Raw genomic sequence first — 16,805 nt, 5'->3', positions numbered from 1 at the left:
AACATAGGGTAAATTGCTTGTTTATGGCTAATGACAATATAATAGCAAAATAATTAAATAACTTTTTTTTAAACCTCATATTTCTTAAAATTCTTAAAAATAATTGTGTGTTAAACTTCAATACAATGTAACCAAAAACTTTGACAATTTCATCAATATTAGTGACAAGAATCGGAAACGAAATAAAGTTGTAATTTAAATACTTCAAGGTCGTGAAATTTTATCAAACTCGTTTGGGCTGGTAACAAAATTTAAAAATTTTTATTTTAACCAATACAACTTTTAATCAAACTGCCAAACACAAGCTTATTTACCTTAAATTATCTATGATAAGTTCAAATAATATACGATAAATTATTTTAATTGACTTAAACAAATGATAATTATAGCTTGTAAATTAACGTACACTTAAGTATGTATAAGAATTGAACTCACAATAGTAAAGCTAATTTCAATGATTTTTGTTTTAAAGTAAAATAAGGTTTGTAATTAGCTAATACAGTATAAGCTCTCTTAACCAATTGGAATGGTATTATTCTTAATTGGTACAATCTTTCTCTCAAAGATGTGTGTTCTTGAAAATCCAAATTTTTCAAAGTGCTTACAATTTAGTAGCGTTAATTCGAAATCAACTAAGTTAAAAAAATTGTATAGACGTCAGTTATCATTACCAAAAACAAAATTAAAACTAAAAACAATTTTAATTTTTTTCTCTTCAAATTATTTTTATATAATTAATTAATTTTTAAATAAATGTATGATGAAAAATTTAAATATACTTCACAATTTTTGTCTTTGTCTCCGAGTTAAGGGGATTCTATTGTATTGAGTTTTCTACTGTAAACAATTACAAGTTTTAGTTCTATACATTGGGGTGGTTATTAAAAGAAATGTTTTGTATTAGATTTAGAAAATGTTTGAAACTTAAATTTGAAGTTAGAATATTTATAAAATTTATAAAGTTGTCAAAAATCCAACAGACGAAATTATTTAAATCAATACTTGATGGTTTTTAATACTTTACTGAAAAATCCAAATAAAAGAGTTTTTGACAGTTAATGATTACAATCGGATTAACTACTCGTCAGGAATCGCTTTCGACAAAATTTATAACAGGTGTTATTTTAGACGAATAGTTTTCAATGTGGCATTGATTTTGCTCAGATTTGATATTTTTGACAGTTTTCACTTGATTGATGCTCAATTTGGTTTACTTACTCCTGAAACAAATTTTTCCAAACCTTGCAAATTTACTACGAAAATAGTGGTTCACACTAATCATCAATTTATTAAAGTGAACTTTTGATGAAAGAATTATAAAGCCTTAAGTGGCCGGACACGGCGTTTTATTAACTTCTCGTAAGGAATTATTGTAATCGGTCCGATTTGTCGAATTGAAAATTTTGACATTTCTCGACGTTTCAAGGTCCCTAGAGTCAAAATAAAAGATTTTCAGAAAAGTCTGTGCGTGCGTGTTCGTACATTCGTACGTTCGCGACGTTTTATTAGTCGTCCACAGCTCAAGAACCAGTGAAGATATCGACTTCAAATAAAAAGACACTCAAAAAAATTGTGTACATGTTTTTTTACTTGCGACATATAGGAACTGTATGGCAAGTTTTGCCATATAGTTTGTAAATATTTTGAACTCGCAATTTTAATCAAACATGATTTTACGATGGTAGAGAAGTCGAAGTCTGTCTGTCTGTCCACGCTCCTACAGCCTAAACCATTAGATCGATTGAGTTCAGACCTGGAAGTTAAGGTTTTGAGTAGATTCGTGTTAGGTGTTTTTTATCATGTTTTTTAAGATCAAAACTAACACTGGTTTTTTTATGGTCAAAAAACGAAAATTGGAATTTTCTCAAAAACAAACCGATAGATTTTTTTTTAAATTTTCTCTGAAAATTAATTTTTTAACTTGGCTTCTTTTAATAAGAAAAATATATTTTTGTATTGCTCATTTCTCCGCAACTTATAAACTGATTTCAATAATTTTTAACTTCGCATACGAAGTTATTGTAATGGGTCCGATTTGTCAAATTGAAAATTTTGACATTTCTAGACGTTTCAAGGTCCCTAGAGTCGAAATAAAAGATTTTTAGAAAGATGTCTGTTCGTGCTTGTGTACGTACGTTCGTACGTCCGTACGTTCGCGACGTTTTTTCGTCGTCCATAGCTCAAGAACCAGAAGAGATATCGATTTTAAATAAATTTTGTTATACAGATAATAAGGCAGAAAGATGCAGAAACGGCTCTCAAGAAAATTGCGTGGGTGGTTTTTTTACCATAGCAGTTTAAAAAAAGGTGCACATTTTGGTTAACCCTAAATGTCTTACGAACCAAAAACGCTAGAGACTTGAATAAAATTTTGTAAAGTAAACTGTAATGTGATCTCAAAGAAGTATATTTTTTGAAAAAAAATCTATCTAACGTTTTTTTTTATAAATCAAAAAAACTGAAAAAAAAAAAAATTCTCACCTCCAAAATTTAACGACTAAAATGTGATTTCATCTCCAAAACAATTTTGAGCAACGGAGAGTAATGTTTTTGAAATCTGATAAAATTTTGAGAAAAATCGAATTGACAGTTTTTTTACAAAAAATAAAAACCTTAAAAAAAAATTTAGAAAAGTTGGTAAAAATTGATTTTCAATTTAAATATTTTTTCAAAACTTTGAGATATTGGCTTTAATTTACTTTTATCTTTCAAAAAAAATTGTTGTCAACATTCTGTAAAATTTCGAATAAAATCGAATTGACAGTTTTTTTACAAAAAATAAAAACCTTAAAAAAAATTTAGAAAAGTTGGAAAAAATTGATTTTCGACTCAAATATCTTTTCAAAGCTTTGAAATATTGGCTTTAAACTAATTTTATCTTATAAGAAATACTGTTTTCAACGTTTTCAAAATTTTGAGAAAAATCGAACAGACAGTGTTTACAAAAAATAAAAATCTAAAAAAAAAAAACAATACCAAAACTTGGTGAAAATTTACTTTTGACTCAAATATCTTTTCAAAAAATAAAAAAAAAACGAATTTTATCCCACAGAAAATATTATTTTCTTATTTTTTAAAATTGATTTTGAAATTAATATTTTTCATCATATGCTAAAATTGGTGGTAATTTTAAAATTTTTAAGAATAATTCAACTGACAACTTTGTTAACAAAGCCTACAAACTTTTAAGCAAGACAAATCGACAGACTGAATGGGAAGTTATCAGTGTGGTCCGCATCCCAACCTCTTTTTTCTTCTAGAAATCTACACGTCTGAAGGAACAACCTTTATACATTTTTTTAAAGAGTTAAATTGAAAAATGTATACAATCTAATAAATGAGCTTAAACAAGGTAAGATAATAATGAAAATCAATTACGACACTTCTTTCAACAGCTAACTAAGACTTTAACATTCAATTTTGAAAACGAAAAATACCTCAAACTATTCTTCTCTTTCTCATTGTTTAACTTTTTTTAAAAGTTGTTTTTAACTAAGCGATTTAAATAAATAAAAAGTTCATGATAATTACCACCCTTATGTACTATATTAAAATAATTATTCAAATTCTTGTATAGTCATTCTCATTAAAGTCATGAATGAAGGTATATCTATAATTTCTCAAGAATGACTTTCAAAAATTTTATAATAATTGAAGAAAAGATTATATCATCATTTGACATACTAACTAGTTTTTGCATTTATTTTCAAAAAACCAAAACAAATCTTTATTTGTTCTTCTATCGTTCTTTTGTTTACGAAATGAAGAAGCTTAAAAAAGAAACAGGTTTTCTATCGTGGAAAATATTTGTTTTCTTAACTTCTGCACGTGAATTAAAAATTTCTGTCTGGGTTTTAAGTTTTCCACGTAATTTATGAGACATTGATGATATAAAGGTGACAACTTAAGACCTACACAAAATCAAAATGTTGCGTATCATAATAATTATGGTACCCCTCAATTTGAAATAATAGCCCTTAAAAGTGATAAGCAAAATGTTGATTCAAACGTAGACACTTTTTGCTAAATATTTTGAAGAGAGTGAAAGCGTTACTGATACCATAGTTTCTTAGGCTGTTTATAATCTCAACTCATCATCAGTAGAAAATGATGCTGAAAATGTGAGTAAACGCGTTTCATAACTACTTTCAATAGAACCCCACCTACTAAATGACAAACTCTAAATTTTGTACTTAAAAAATATCATCAAAAACCTTTTATTTAGCTTTACTTTCGAAACAAAAAAGTGATTGACGCTGTCATAACCGTTGGATAGACCTAAGAAAAAACTGAAAAAGCATATTTTGAAGTGTTTTGAATCGAATTAAAGACTAAGAAGAAACTAGCAGCTTTTAACTGCCAATAATAATCACAGTTTAGTGTGTGTGAGTTTGTCTTTGGACAAAACATGTCGTGTGTAGACGACTTGTTAAAAAAAAGAGCTGTTGCCATATGGATTTTTGTTAGGTTGACCAACAGTCTTTCTAATTAGAAGTTACATATTTACAAATAAATAAGTATAAATGTCTTAATCTTGATGTTATTGGTTTTCAGTTCTTTACTTTAATTTTTGATATTTTTTGGTAGCTTAAGCCAAAATTGATACACAAAAACACAAGAGAAAGCGGTCTTGGATTTTATGTGGCCATTATTAATTATTGTTGATTGTCTTTTCGACTAACCAACTCAATAGAGTTAAGGATAGGTTAAAAACCTTCAAAAAATGTGTAAAAATTCGTTTTCAACAATACGGGAACAGAAAGAGATATTGACATCAAACTTATTTTATCATACAAAATATTGTTGTTTTTCAGCTTTCAGCTAATTTTAAGCAAAAATCTAATTCACAATTTTTTTTAACAAATATCGAAAACCTAAAAAACAACTTAAAACTGATAAAAAATGGTTTTCGACTTAAGTATCTTGAGAACAAAGAAGGATACTGGTGCAAAATTAAAACAAAAACACACACACGAGTATTGTTAAGGACTTTCTATTTTACTAAGTAGCAATAAGTACCACTTAAAAAAAAAAAAATCGGGTGGCGCAACAGTCCGTTACGAACTAGGGCCTAGTGACTTACAACTCTCAACCATTCCTGTGTGCGAGTAATGTTGTCAGGAATGGAGGGGACCTACAGTTTATATGCTGAATCGGAACGGCTAATTTGAGAATGCACTTTTTCATGACAAGAGTTACTCTTGGAGAATTTTTCAATTCCTCGCAAGAGGCAGTACCTGTAAAAAGACTTTAGATGGTATAAGCAGATTGACCACATTGCGATCGACGCACGACACTTCTCCAGTATACAGGATATCCGAACATTACGAGGGGCCAACTGGAACCGCTACCTCGTTGTAGCCAAGGTACGGCTACAGATATCCCGATCCAAAACAAAACAAGGAAGTACTGTGAGAAGATTCGATGTTAGACGGCTACAATCGCAAGAGACTGCCATGTCATTTTCCGATCGATCCTGCTTGCATTAAGCATTGAAAACCAGTGGAAAATTGCCTTGCAGCTTTGAGAGATACAGCCTCTGAAGTGCTGGGTTTCACACGGTCACCACAGCAAAACCCCTGGTTTGACGACGAATGCCGTCAAGCGGCATACAAAACGGCGCTGCACATGAGGACCAGAGCTGCTCGCGAGCTTCACGAGCAGAAGAGGAGAGAAGAACACCGGCTTCTTAGATGGAAAAAAAGAGAGCACGATAAACACGCGATCGAGGAGATAGATGGATGTCACAACAGGAATGAGGTTCGTAAATTTTACCAAAAGGTAAAAAAAACTTCCCACCGGTACCAGCCACGAACCGAAGCCTTTAAGGACGATCAGCGGAACATCGTAGTGGAACCGCAGTCTATGTTGAGAAAATGGAAAGAGCACATCTCCAAAGGGTAGAACCACTCAACCCCGGCGACTTAGATCAACAATTCCGCCTACCCGACCTTGACGAAGTTAAGATAGCTATATCTAAACTTAAGTTAAACAAAGCTGCTGGAGCTGACGGCATCACCGCCGAACTATTCAAAGCAGCAGGCGATGACTTGGTAGGGAGCATGCACCAATTCATCTGCAAAATATGGTCGGAAGAAAGCATGCCCGATGAGTGGAATCTCAGCATAGTGTGCCCGATACATAAGAAAGGAGACCCTCTAAACTGCGCCAACTACAGAGGCATCAGTCTCCTTAACATTGCGTATAAGATCCTCTCTGCCGTATTATTTGAACGTCTGAAGCCATTCGTCAACAACCTGATTGGTCCTTATCAGTGTGGCTTTAGACCAGGAAAGTCCACTATCGACCAAATATTCACACTACGGCAGATCTTGGAAAAAACCCAGGAGCTTCAAATCGATACCCACCATCTCTTTATCGATTTTAAAACCGCGTATGACAGCATCTATAGGGAAGAGCTCTAAAGAGCAATGTCTAGTTTTGGCATCCCTGTCAAACTTATCCGTTTGTGCAGAATGACGATGGAGAATGCACGCTGCTCTATCAAGGTCAAAAAGATCTTACCGATGCATTTGATGTCAAAAAAGGTTTCAGACAAGGCGATGCACTGTCATGCGACTTCTTCAACATCGTTCTGGAAAGAATTGTGCAAAACTCAACCGTCAACACCAGAGGCACAATCTTCCAAAGGTCCATCCAATTACTCGGATACGCAGATGATATTGACATAATTGGAAGATCAAATCGTGATGTCAGTGGAGCGTTTTTGAGCATCGCGACGAAAGCGAAGAAGATGGGTTTGGTGGTTAATGAGGACAAGACCAAGTATATGCATTATGCTATCATCAAAAAAGGACACAGAACAACGACGTCTTTCACAAAACGTCAACATGGAAAGCTATAACTTCGAGGTAGTTAAAGACTTTGTCAACTAGGCACCGCTATAAAAACAGTCAACGACACCAGAGCTGAAGTCAAAGAAGAATAACTCTTGCAAAATGCTGCTTCTTTCGACTTAGAAGGCAATTGAGAAGTAAAGTCCTCTCTCGAGCATCTAAAATCACCATCTTTAAGACAGTGATCCTGTTAAAGAAAGATGAGAGCGTTTAAGGATGCTTCGAGAGAAAAATTCTCCGGGTGATTTTCGGTCTAACTGTACGGGTTGTACAGCGACACTGACCTAGTTGGCAGAATTAAAATCCAACGGTTTAGATGGCTAGGTCATGTAGAGCAAATGGACATCAACGCTCCAACCCGGAAGGTCTTCGAATTCAATCCCGAGGGACAGCGCAGTAGAGGAAGACCGCGACTAAGGTGGCACACCCAAGTGGGAGAGGACCTCAACTAACTTGTCGTGCGAAACTGGAGACAGGTAGCTAGGAACCGAGCTGGCTGGATACGCATGTTGGTTGAGGCCCAGTTCCGCCCCGTATTGTAGCGCCACCTTAAGTAAGTTAGTAAGTAACCTTAACAAAAAATTGCTTAAAGTTGGTAAAAATTGATTTTCGACTTAAATATCTTTTCAAAAATTTCCGATATTGGCTTTAAATAAATTTTATCAATTTTGAAATTCGGTTAAATTTTGAGAAAAATGGAATTGAGAATTTTTTTATTTTAAAAATACAAACTTGAAAAAAAGAATACTTAGCCTTAGTAAAAATTTGCTTTGAACTAAAATATCTTCCAAAAATTAAAAATATTGACTTCAAACCAATTTTATCTCACAGACATTTCGACATTCAGTAAATTTTTAATAAAAATCCAAGAGCTCATTTTTCATGAAAAATAAAATACACAAAAAAGAGTACACAAACGCTACTAAAATTGGTTTCAACTAAAAACTTTGTTAGCAAAAATAGATTTTGAAATCAAACTTTTTCATCATATACAAAATATTGTTGGTAATTTGTAAATTTTTAGAAGAATTCAATAATTGACAACTTAAAAAGAAACACGAAAACCTAAAAACATTTTAAGTATAATTGTCAGACAGAATGGATAGTTATCAGTGTGGGTGGCCTCCCAGCCTCTTTTAATATTTACTTGGTATTTGCTCCTTTTTCTTTCAAGATCCACTGTTTGATGACATGGTTGTTCCTATTATCTTCCATTTTTCTATATATTTGTCTGTCTTTCTACTCTAAACTCTTCCTTAAAGCCACCACCGTAAAATAGTTATACGAAGAACCGCCCATCTTTCCTCATTCTCTCTAGACCTAGTCTTTCCCCATTAAAATGTATGTCTAACCAACTTACGATGACGTAGACGTTACGTTGTCACTTAACCATTGAACTAATTTTAAAACTATTTAAGTTGACACACCCACCAGTTACAATGATAGGTGCAGTCCGGTTCGGTCTTAAGTTTTATTTCCTTCAGAAAACCCTTAACTTACCCTCAGAGTTCCCGTCTTCCTTCTTCAAGGTCGTTCTGACTTACGAGTATCTATTTTTTGTTGTTGTTGTTTTATGAGTTTTCTTGTAGGAAAATTCAATTAACAATATTATTGACTTGTGTTTAATTGCTTCTTATCACTATCAACTGATAAGATACCAATAATTTCTTGAATGATAACAACAGAAAAAAAAACACAAATAATCACAAACTGATTTGACAAGTTCCGTCTATACGAATGCTATGATGGTCTGTGGTTTAGACTTCGAAAGGTACCTATACCGGACGTTGTTCGTCGTGTCGTTGTGCGATGCCATAAATTATAAAATAGATTGTTTTGTTACTAAAATATTTAATCATTCATTAAAACAAAAATAATGAAATTGTTTATAAATAATTTTTATAAAATTCTCGGAGCGTGCCTATGCTTTATGCTGTTGATATTCGAAGGAGTTCAAAGTGATTGTCGTTATCGTAGTTTGAATGTTCCCAAAAACATTTTCCAATACTGGGCTAGTTGGGGTTGTTATATTTACACGCGACCTGATTTTTTCAATGGCACCCCAATTGAATTGCAGACGTGTCCATTGCATCTGAGATCTAGGACGTATTTCGTTCCAGGAATAAGACATAAGAATTCTACGTTTTGTCATCCTTTTCACCATTCGAGTAAATTTGTAGCACGTCAAGTTGAGAAATCTTTTTTGAACAACCGAACATTGATGCGATGGATTGAATGTACGAATGACGCTGAGGATTGTTGTGCTGATGTTATGGACAATGATGTGGCTGTGGGTGAGTGGAGGCAGAATATACCAAAAGTAGTGTCTTATCGTTATTCAATATTTGTTTGATTATTGTGCATTTCGATAAGAATTTAGTTTGATATTGTTTTTTGAAATACATTTAGATTTATATTGTATCCTAAGTAGACAAAGAGAGATATCTTTTTCAAGTGCTCGGCGAAGATGATAAAATTTAAAAACACAACCATAAAGTGTGACTTAATAGTCTGGGCCGTAATGTTGCGAAAATATAGCGTGTATAAAAATAAGTATTTTTTTGTTTATCTATAATAATGAGGAGGTAAAAATGCCATTTTCTTATTGGAAAGAGGTGTCGTTTTGTAAGAAATAATAAAATGCACACCTTTGTTGAAATCGTTCCTTGCGAAAAATGTTTAAAAATCTAGGACTCAAGATTTGGTTTTAAAAAATACTACAAAATTTATAAAAATCATATAATAGCACCTATAAACATACTTGTATGTACAGTAATACCCGGATAATTATCTTAAGTTCTAAAGTGCCTAACCCACATAAGTATCTTCTATCTATTCCTCTTAACTGTCTCTTATTTTATGTAGTTTTAACGAATTTTACTTTAACAAAATTTTTGTGTTTCATACTTTAAATTTTAAGTGCAAACAAATTTCAACAGACTTAAATATTTTGTTGTCATAATTTGTTCTAGTTTTGTCCATATAAATAAAGACATACATATATATAATAAATCCTGCGGCTTGCCAACAAATTATTTCAAGTGCAGTGTACAAAGCCAAACAACAAAAAAATCAAAACCTAATTCTAGTGTTATAACAAAAATTCATAAGCAATTAACGAAATGGCAAAAGTTATAATGATAACACAGTGCAATGGGTAATCCCTTCTCTCCCTTCCCTCCATCCCTCACAGTCATATTATCTCAATCGATGTAAAAATTGCGTACGGTTCTTTTATAGCTATACAGTGTATACATCGATTGAGTTGATGTGTTTTCGGATAAATTAGTATATGTGATATCTAGTTAACCAGGGGCGGATCAGTATGCAGATTTTCACTTAGGCATAACACTAGTGGAAATCTGTAACTGAAAAGTTCAAATTGGATTCAAGATAAAACATATACTATAGGTAATTGTCCGAATTGTGTTTAATTGGTTTTGAACATTAAAATGTTGGGTGAATTCAGGGTGGATTTTAGCAACATTCGTGGTTTAAGAAAGAACTTCTGTGCCACATATGTCCACACTGCATCAAACAGGCCAGCTGTTTTGGCATTGAGTGAAACTCAAATAGGTGAAGATTCCGATCATTCAGAATTTAATCTAAATGGGTATAACTTAGTGCCATTATTTTTTCCTCATCATGGATTAGCCGTGTATATAAGAAATGATGTTGCGTACCAACTCCAGCCACAATATTGTTTGTGCTATAACACAAACTTCAATTTCATGAGGTTAAAATTTACGGTAAATAAAGCGCATCATCAACTCGCATCCCTGACGTTGCAGGTCAATCCGCCAACACCCTAGACTTGTTTCTTACTTCTGACCCTAATAAATACACAATCAGTGTATTACCGCCTCTAGGCACATCAGACCATTGTATCGTATCTGCAAAATTCTCATGTCGAAAAAACCCAGTTAAAGAAAAACTTTCTATGAGAACCGTTTGGCAATATGAGAAAGCCAACTGGGACGGTCTCAATGAATTCTTTAGGAACTTTAACTGGTCACTATGCTTCCTTGATAGTGACGTGGATTCCAGCGCAGATATGGTAACAAATTTAATTCTTTATGGAATGAGAAATTTTATCCCGAATAGGGTGAAATCTATCAAACCCAAAGAGAACTCATGGTTTGATTCGAGCTGTAAAGAGGTTATTAGGTTCAGAGATGTAAGTTTCCGTTGTTATAAAGCCAACCCGACTGAGGAATACCGGAATAAGTTTAAATAAGCTAGAAAGACATGTAATGGTCATATTCGACGATACAAATTTTTGCATGATCAGAAATTAAGGCAAAAAATACTACAATGTCCCAAAGGTAGTAAAAATTTCTGGTCATTTGTAAAAAACGTACGAATCACCACGTCATCCTCGGTTCCACAGTTCGTCCACAAGGACAATCCATATGTAAGCTCGATTGATAAAGCCAATTTGCTTGCAGCACATTTTGCTGTTAATTCGACGCAACCGGATAGTGTCATGAGTCCTCCTGTTCTTGAGAGCTTAAATGATTCTATGGGACGAATCTTCTTTCGCACTCGTGCAGTCGCAAGAGTACTGAAAGACCTTGACATACACAAATCCGCTGGCCCGGATAGTATTCCCCCTATTGTTCTGAAGAGATGTTCTTCAACGCTGGGAAAACCACTGCGTAAGCTTTTCCATCTGTCCTATTCTACAGGTCTCTTTCCGAGTGGATGGAAAACTGAATTTGTCCAGCCTGTTCCTTAAAAATGCGAATTCTATTCTCCCTCAAACTATTGTCCAATTGCACTTACTCTCTTCTTTCTAAGGTCTTGGAAACGCTGCTAATTTTCTGCTTGAGAAATATCTTGAAGAACGGAAGCTTCTTAATGACCAAAAGTATGGCTTTCGTAGCAATAGGTCCACTGGTGATCTTATGGTCTATCTCACCGAACAGTGGAACAAATTTTTACATGGTTTTGGAGAAAGTAAGATTATTCCACTTGATATTTCAAAAGCATTTGATGAAGTTTGGCACCAAGCTCTCTTATGGAAAATGCGTGCTTTTGGTATTGATGAATCCCTTCTTCGTTGGATTAGAAATTACCTTTCTAACCGTTCAATACAAGTTGTATTGGATGGTTTCAAGTCTGAAATTCATAAAATAAATGCTGGTGTACCCCAGGACTCCGTTGTGTCTCCGACTCTCATTCTTATATTTATAAACGATGTTTTGTCTGTATCTTCTAATCCATTAAACTGTTTCGCCGACGACAGTACCCTCAGCTTTTCATATTCGTTTCTAGATTCCCATCCTTGTCCTTCGGATGTGGAATTTAAACGGCAGCGTATGATAAGCTTATTAAATTCTGATCTTGACAAAATTGTCCAAAAACCGTGTAGAATTTATTACTTCGAAAACTCAATGCTCAACGCTATCCATGAGCGGCACTTGCATCCAGGAAACTAATCAACTTTCAGTACCCGAGATGAACATCACAGATCACCTCTTATGGAATGATCACATATTCGATATCGCCAAAAATGCTGTCAGGTGCTTAGGATTTCTCCGAAGATGCAAGAAATTTTTCACCCCTTCTGGCTATAATCTACAAAGCTTTTATCCGTCCAAAGCTTGAATATAATTCGCATATCTGGGCAGGTGCCCCCAAAACAAGTTTAAATCTCTTAGAAAGAATTCAAAAAAGGGCTTTAAAAATGATAAGCGACAGAACTATAATTGAAACATTTACATCGCTAGAACACCGTCGCAATGTTTCATGCCTTTCGTTATTTTATAGATATTTTTACAAACAATGGTCTGTCGAATTAGCCAGTTGCATTCAAACCCTTAAACAATTCAGCTGTAATATTCGCACTTCTAGAAATGCTCATCAGTTTACCCTTGAGTTCAATTTCGGGCGTACTGCCAAGTACAGAGATTCTTTTTTAAATCGCACATCGAGAATGTGGAATTCTTTGGCCAACTCTGTTTTTTCCTCCCATTTTGATGTTCAGAACTTTAAGAACAATGTGCACCAGTATCTCCTTTTCAATCCTTAACTATTTTCCTAAGGCTCGCACAGTGTTTAAATATAAACATATAAAGGGTACTAATAACCCCTTGAGTGCTTGTGAATTTAAAAAAAAAAAAACATATATAAGTGCATTCAAGCGATTTTTTTATAAGTGGCGGGTTGAACTGAATTGTTAATTTCAAGTTAATTGTTCCCTTTTTAATTTAAGTATGATAACAAGCCACGATATCTAGACCTCATTTACACGCTATTAACGCTGATTTTAATCGGAGCTAAACAATTGGGGCTAGTGATTTATTTTTACAAATTACTCAAAAACTATAGTTTTTTTTAAGAAATATCTAAATATCATTAATCCAATATTTATCCAAATTTTATGATTTTTTTGGAATAAATGCATCTCAATGGCTTTGCCTGTTTTTCCTTGAAATCAATGAACCTACCAACTACCAACTTTTTAAAAAACAATAAAATTATTAAGGGTGATTTGTTAAAAGCTATAGAAAAGTTTTAAAAAAACACATACAACTCAGAAAAATGGATGATATTTTTATTTGAATCGACAGTACGGCCTAATGGAGTTAAATCGCATGATCTTTACCGAACTCGTCTCTCAATAATTCCATTGTTTCGCGTGATATGTGGTATGTGGCACTGTCTTGTTGAAACCATATGTCATGTAAGTCTAGCTCTTGCATTTTGGGCAAAAAAAAAGTTGGATATCATCTCACGGTAGCGCCCACCATTCACAGTTACGTTACGAATCGCATCATCTTCGAAGAATTACGGTCCAATGATGCCACCAGCCCATAAACCGCACCAAACTGTCACTTTTTGTAATACATTGGTCTTGCAATGCTATTCACTCCATAATCGACAACTCTGCTCATTTACGTACCCATTGAACCAAGAATGAGCTTCGTCGCTGAACACTATTTTTCGGTAGGAGGCGCGCGATGAATTTTCTTAACAGAACACGCATTTTGATAACAAAATCGAATAATTTGCAAGCGTTGTTAGTTGTAAGACGATTCATGTTTAAATTATAGACCAAAATTAAGATATTTGACAGTGAAACAAAACACGAAACGTGCGTCAGCTGTTTAAATCAGTGTTGCCAAAAAAATAATAGCTACCTTTAGTTTAAAATTAATTTAAAAAACCCATGCATACCAATATTTTACCCTCTTCTCCCTTAATTTTAAATAATTTCTAGCAGTTATTTAATTGAGAAAGTTAATTTTTTTTGGAAGTATGCACATGAACGATTTCTTCAATTTCAATGATTTTGAAAACGGTTATCAAAACTTGCACAAAGAATTAACATATTTGTAGTATTGTAGGAAAAATGGTAACTAGTATACCGTTTTTATTTTAATGACGATTACAAATTTTTACAAAGAGATCTTTTAAAGTTTATATACTATAAAGGATTTTGTTTCCTCAAAATAAATTAATTCAAAATATGATTGTTTGTATTGGAAATTTAAATATTTTGTAGTTTTTTTTTATTTTTTGGTTTCCAAAAACTTAGTAAATCAAATATTTGAAAATAAAATATTTATTTTCAATTTTCAATCAATTTTAAGAACAAAATGATTGAAACATTGACAAATGCTTAGCATCCTATTTTTATATTTCAAAAATGATAAAAAAAAATTTAAACAAATATTGGAAAGGCGAAAAATTTTAAGTGATCTATTTATTTCAACCGCAATTGCTGATCTTAAAAGATGGGTTTGAAAAATCCCTTATACTTAGTTAATAAAGGAACTTAAAAAATTATGCAATTCAATAAATTGTCTAAAAAAAACTAAGCATTCATTGTCTTGCCAAACATACTGTTTCAAAAGTGCTGTCGTAGCACTACAAATTCCGTTATTGTACATTTTCTTAAAAACAGAGCCGCATGTTTAAAAAACACAAAGTACTTAGATATTTGAGCTTTAAACGCGTCCTTATGAGTATAAAATAAAATTAAGACAGATATTTTTATAAATATAAAAATGAGTAAAAAATTAATTAATCAAATTTCTTGCAGAAATTTTCATTTAACAAAGCACCTTATGTCGAACCAAGACGTTCTTAGTAAAATTAATATTTTCGTTTTGTAATTTTATGTGCCCCTAAAAAATATTTCTACAAACAAAATTTTGTAGTTGGTAAAATTATTCTTGAATTATATGAACCACATTTATAACTGAAATAAACAATATTCAACAGAATTTAACTACTTAACCCCTTTCAGTAGAGTGCAAGTATGGGGGTTCTAGTTAAAGCCGCACATCAAGAATGTGGAATGCTTTGATAAACTTTTATGTTCACTTTAAAACTTTTAAACTATTGTACTCTGATATCTCTTCTTAAATCCTTTTCCTTTTTTCCAAAATTTTTTCCTTCTCTTATTTTCTTACGCTATTCCTACTCAAACTTGGTGTTTAAGAACTTATTTAAGCATATGCCTGGTCTTACAACAAATTGTTTTCTTTTTTCTATAACAATTTCTGAAAACTAAACCGATCTTAATTCTATTTTATTTCAGATAACCACTGTCCTAGTGTTTGGGATGGCTGGAGCTGTTTTCGTTCAATTCCAGCTGGTCAGACCTATAAATTGCCTTGCTCCCGATTCGCCTATGGAAATGAAGGTCCCCGTTGCCATCGTGAGTCTTTTATCGACAAGAAAAATCGTATTCGATTAAAATCTAAACTTAAATTAGTTCCTACTGCTTATTTCCAGACTTCAGCTATAAGGAATGTTACCACAATGCAACTTGGAATCAACAAACCGACTATACAACGTGTGATGTTACTCCTCCGCTCATAGCCCGAAATAAATATTACATTGTGATTCTAATGATATCAACAGTCTTCTGTACACCAGCCTTGATGGTTCTCTTTCTTACCAAAGCTAACCACTCGCAAAAGCTTCGAATTGTTCGAGCACTTCTTCTGGCCATTTGCATCCATAATATGATGGTAATTCTTGTTCGGACCATAATAATTATGCCAGAATTGACTACTTTGCAACCAACATCTACAACAATGTATCAGAATTCAGTGATTTGTCGAGTATTGACAGTTCTTGAGAAACTTTCTGGGAACTTTGTTTTCGGATGCATGCTTCTGATTGGAATATTCCTCCATCAGCTGCTAACCAATTTGTTTAGGATTCACGACCGAAAAAATGGAGCTTTGATGTTGCCATTTTATATTGGAACAGGAGTTATTTGTGTTGCCAGTGTTTCCTGGTGGAGTGTTATTATGGCTAAGTATAACGATCAATATTGTTGGCAGGTTTCGGAAGACTTCCGTGTGGATTGGATTCTTGATGGACCTCGACTGGGGATGTTGTGTGTTAATCTGCTTCTTCTGTTGCATATAACGGTGAGGCTTTGGCATGCATTTAATGCCAAGGAAACCGATGATAGCCCATTTCTGTAGGTTTGAATAAGAAAGGTCTCCATGTTTTCTTGACTGATTTGATCTTTTTTTCGACAGGAGAGCTTTAAGGGCAGCATTGATATGTCTTCCCGTATTCGGGATGCAGTTTTTATTTCTTATAATTCGGCCTGATATGGATAACTGTGGAACGGAACAGTTTTATTATATCACAAATTACTCAGTAGCTGGAGCTCAAGGCATATTTATTGCAATATTTCATTGTTATACAGAACGTGAAGTAAGTTTTGTAGAATATAACCTTTGAAGAAAGTGATTATATCAATTTTTTTCTATTTTGTTAAAGGTCAGTAAATATTTTAAAGAATGTTGGTTTAACCTGAAGAAGAAATTTTTTCGAAGAGATTCTGTTATATCGAAATGTAGCACCGTCAATGAAACTCAACAAGAATTGGTCAATAATATTTCGTCATCAAAATTAAGAAGCGAGGGAAAATTGATTTTATTTTAAAAATAAATAATATTGATAATATATGGA

General features: G+C 33.2%; 1 protein-coding gene across 1 annotated transcript; it reads left to right on the top strand.

The window, feature by feature from the left end:
• Positions 1 to 8,585: 8,585 nt before the first annotated feature.
• Positions 8,586 to 16,802, top strand: LOC129948317 (corticotropin-releasing factor receptor 1-like). Its single transcript, XM_056059269.1, has 5 exons — positions 8,586 to 9,151; positions 15,409 to 15,528; positions 15,606 to 16,305; positions 16,367 to 16,547; positions 16,614 to 16,802. The coding sequence occupies exons 1-5, from the start codon at positions 8,734 to 8,736 to the stop codon at positions 16,776 to 16,778; spliced, it is 1,584 nt and encodes a 527-aa protein (XP_055915244.1). The 5' UTR covers positions 8,586 to 8,733; the 3' UTR covers positions 16,779 to 16,802.
• The last annotated feature ends 3 nt before the right edge of the window (positions 16,803 to 16,805 follow it).

This window comes from Eupeodes corollae, chromosome 2 (genome assembly GCF_945859685.1).
Source record: "Eupeodes corollae chromosome 2, idEupCoro1.1, whole genome shotgun sequence".
Taxonomy (NCBI): domain Eukaryota; kingdom Metazoa; phylum Arthropoda; class Insecta; order Diptera; family Syrphidae; genus Eupeodes; species Eupeodes corollae.
Note: the sequence above shows the minus strand (reverse complement) of the source record. Positions and strands in the feature narration are given on the sequence as shown.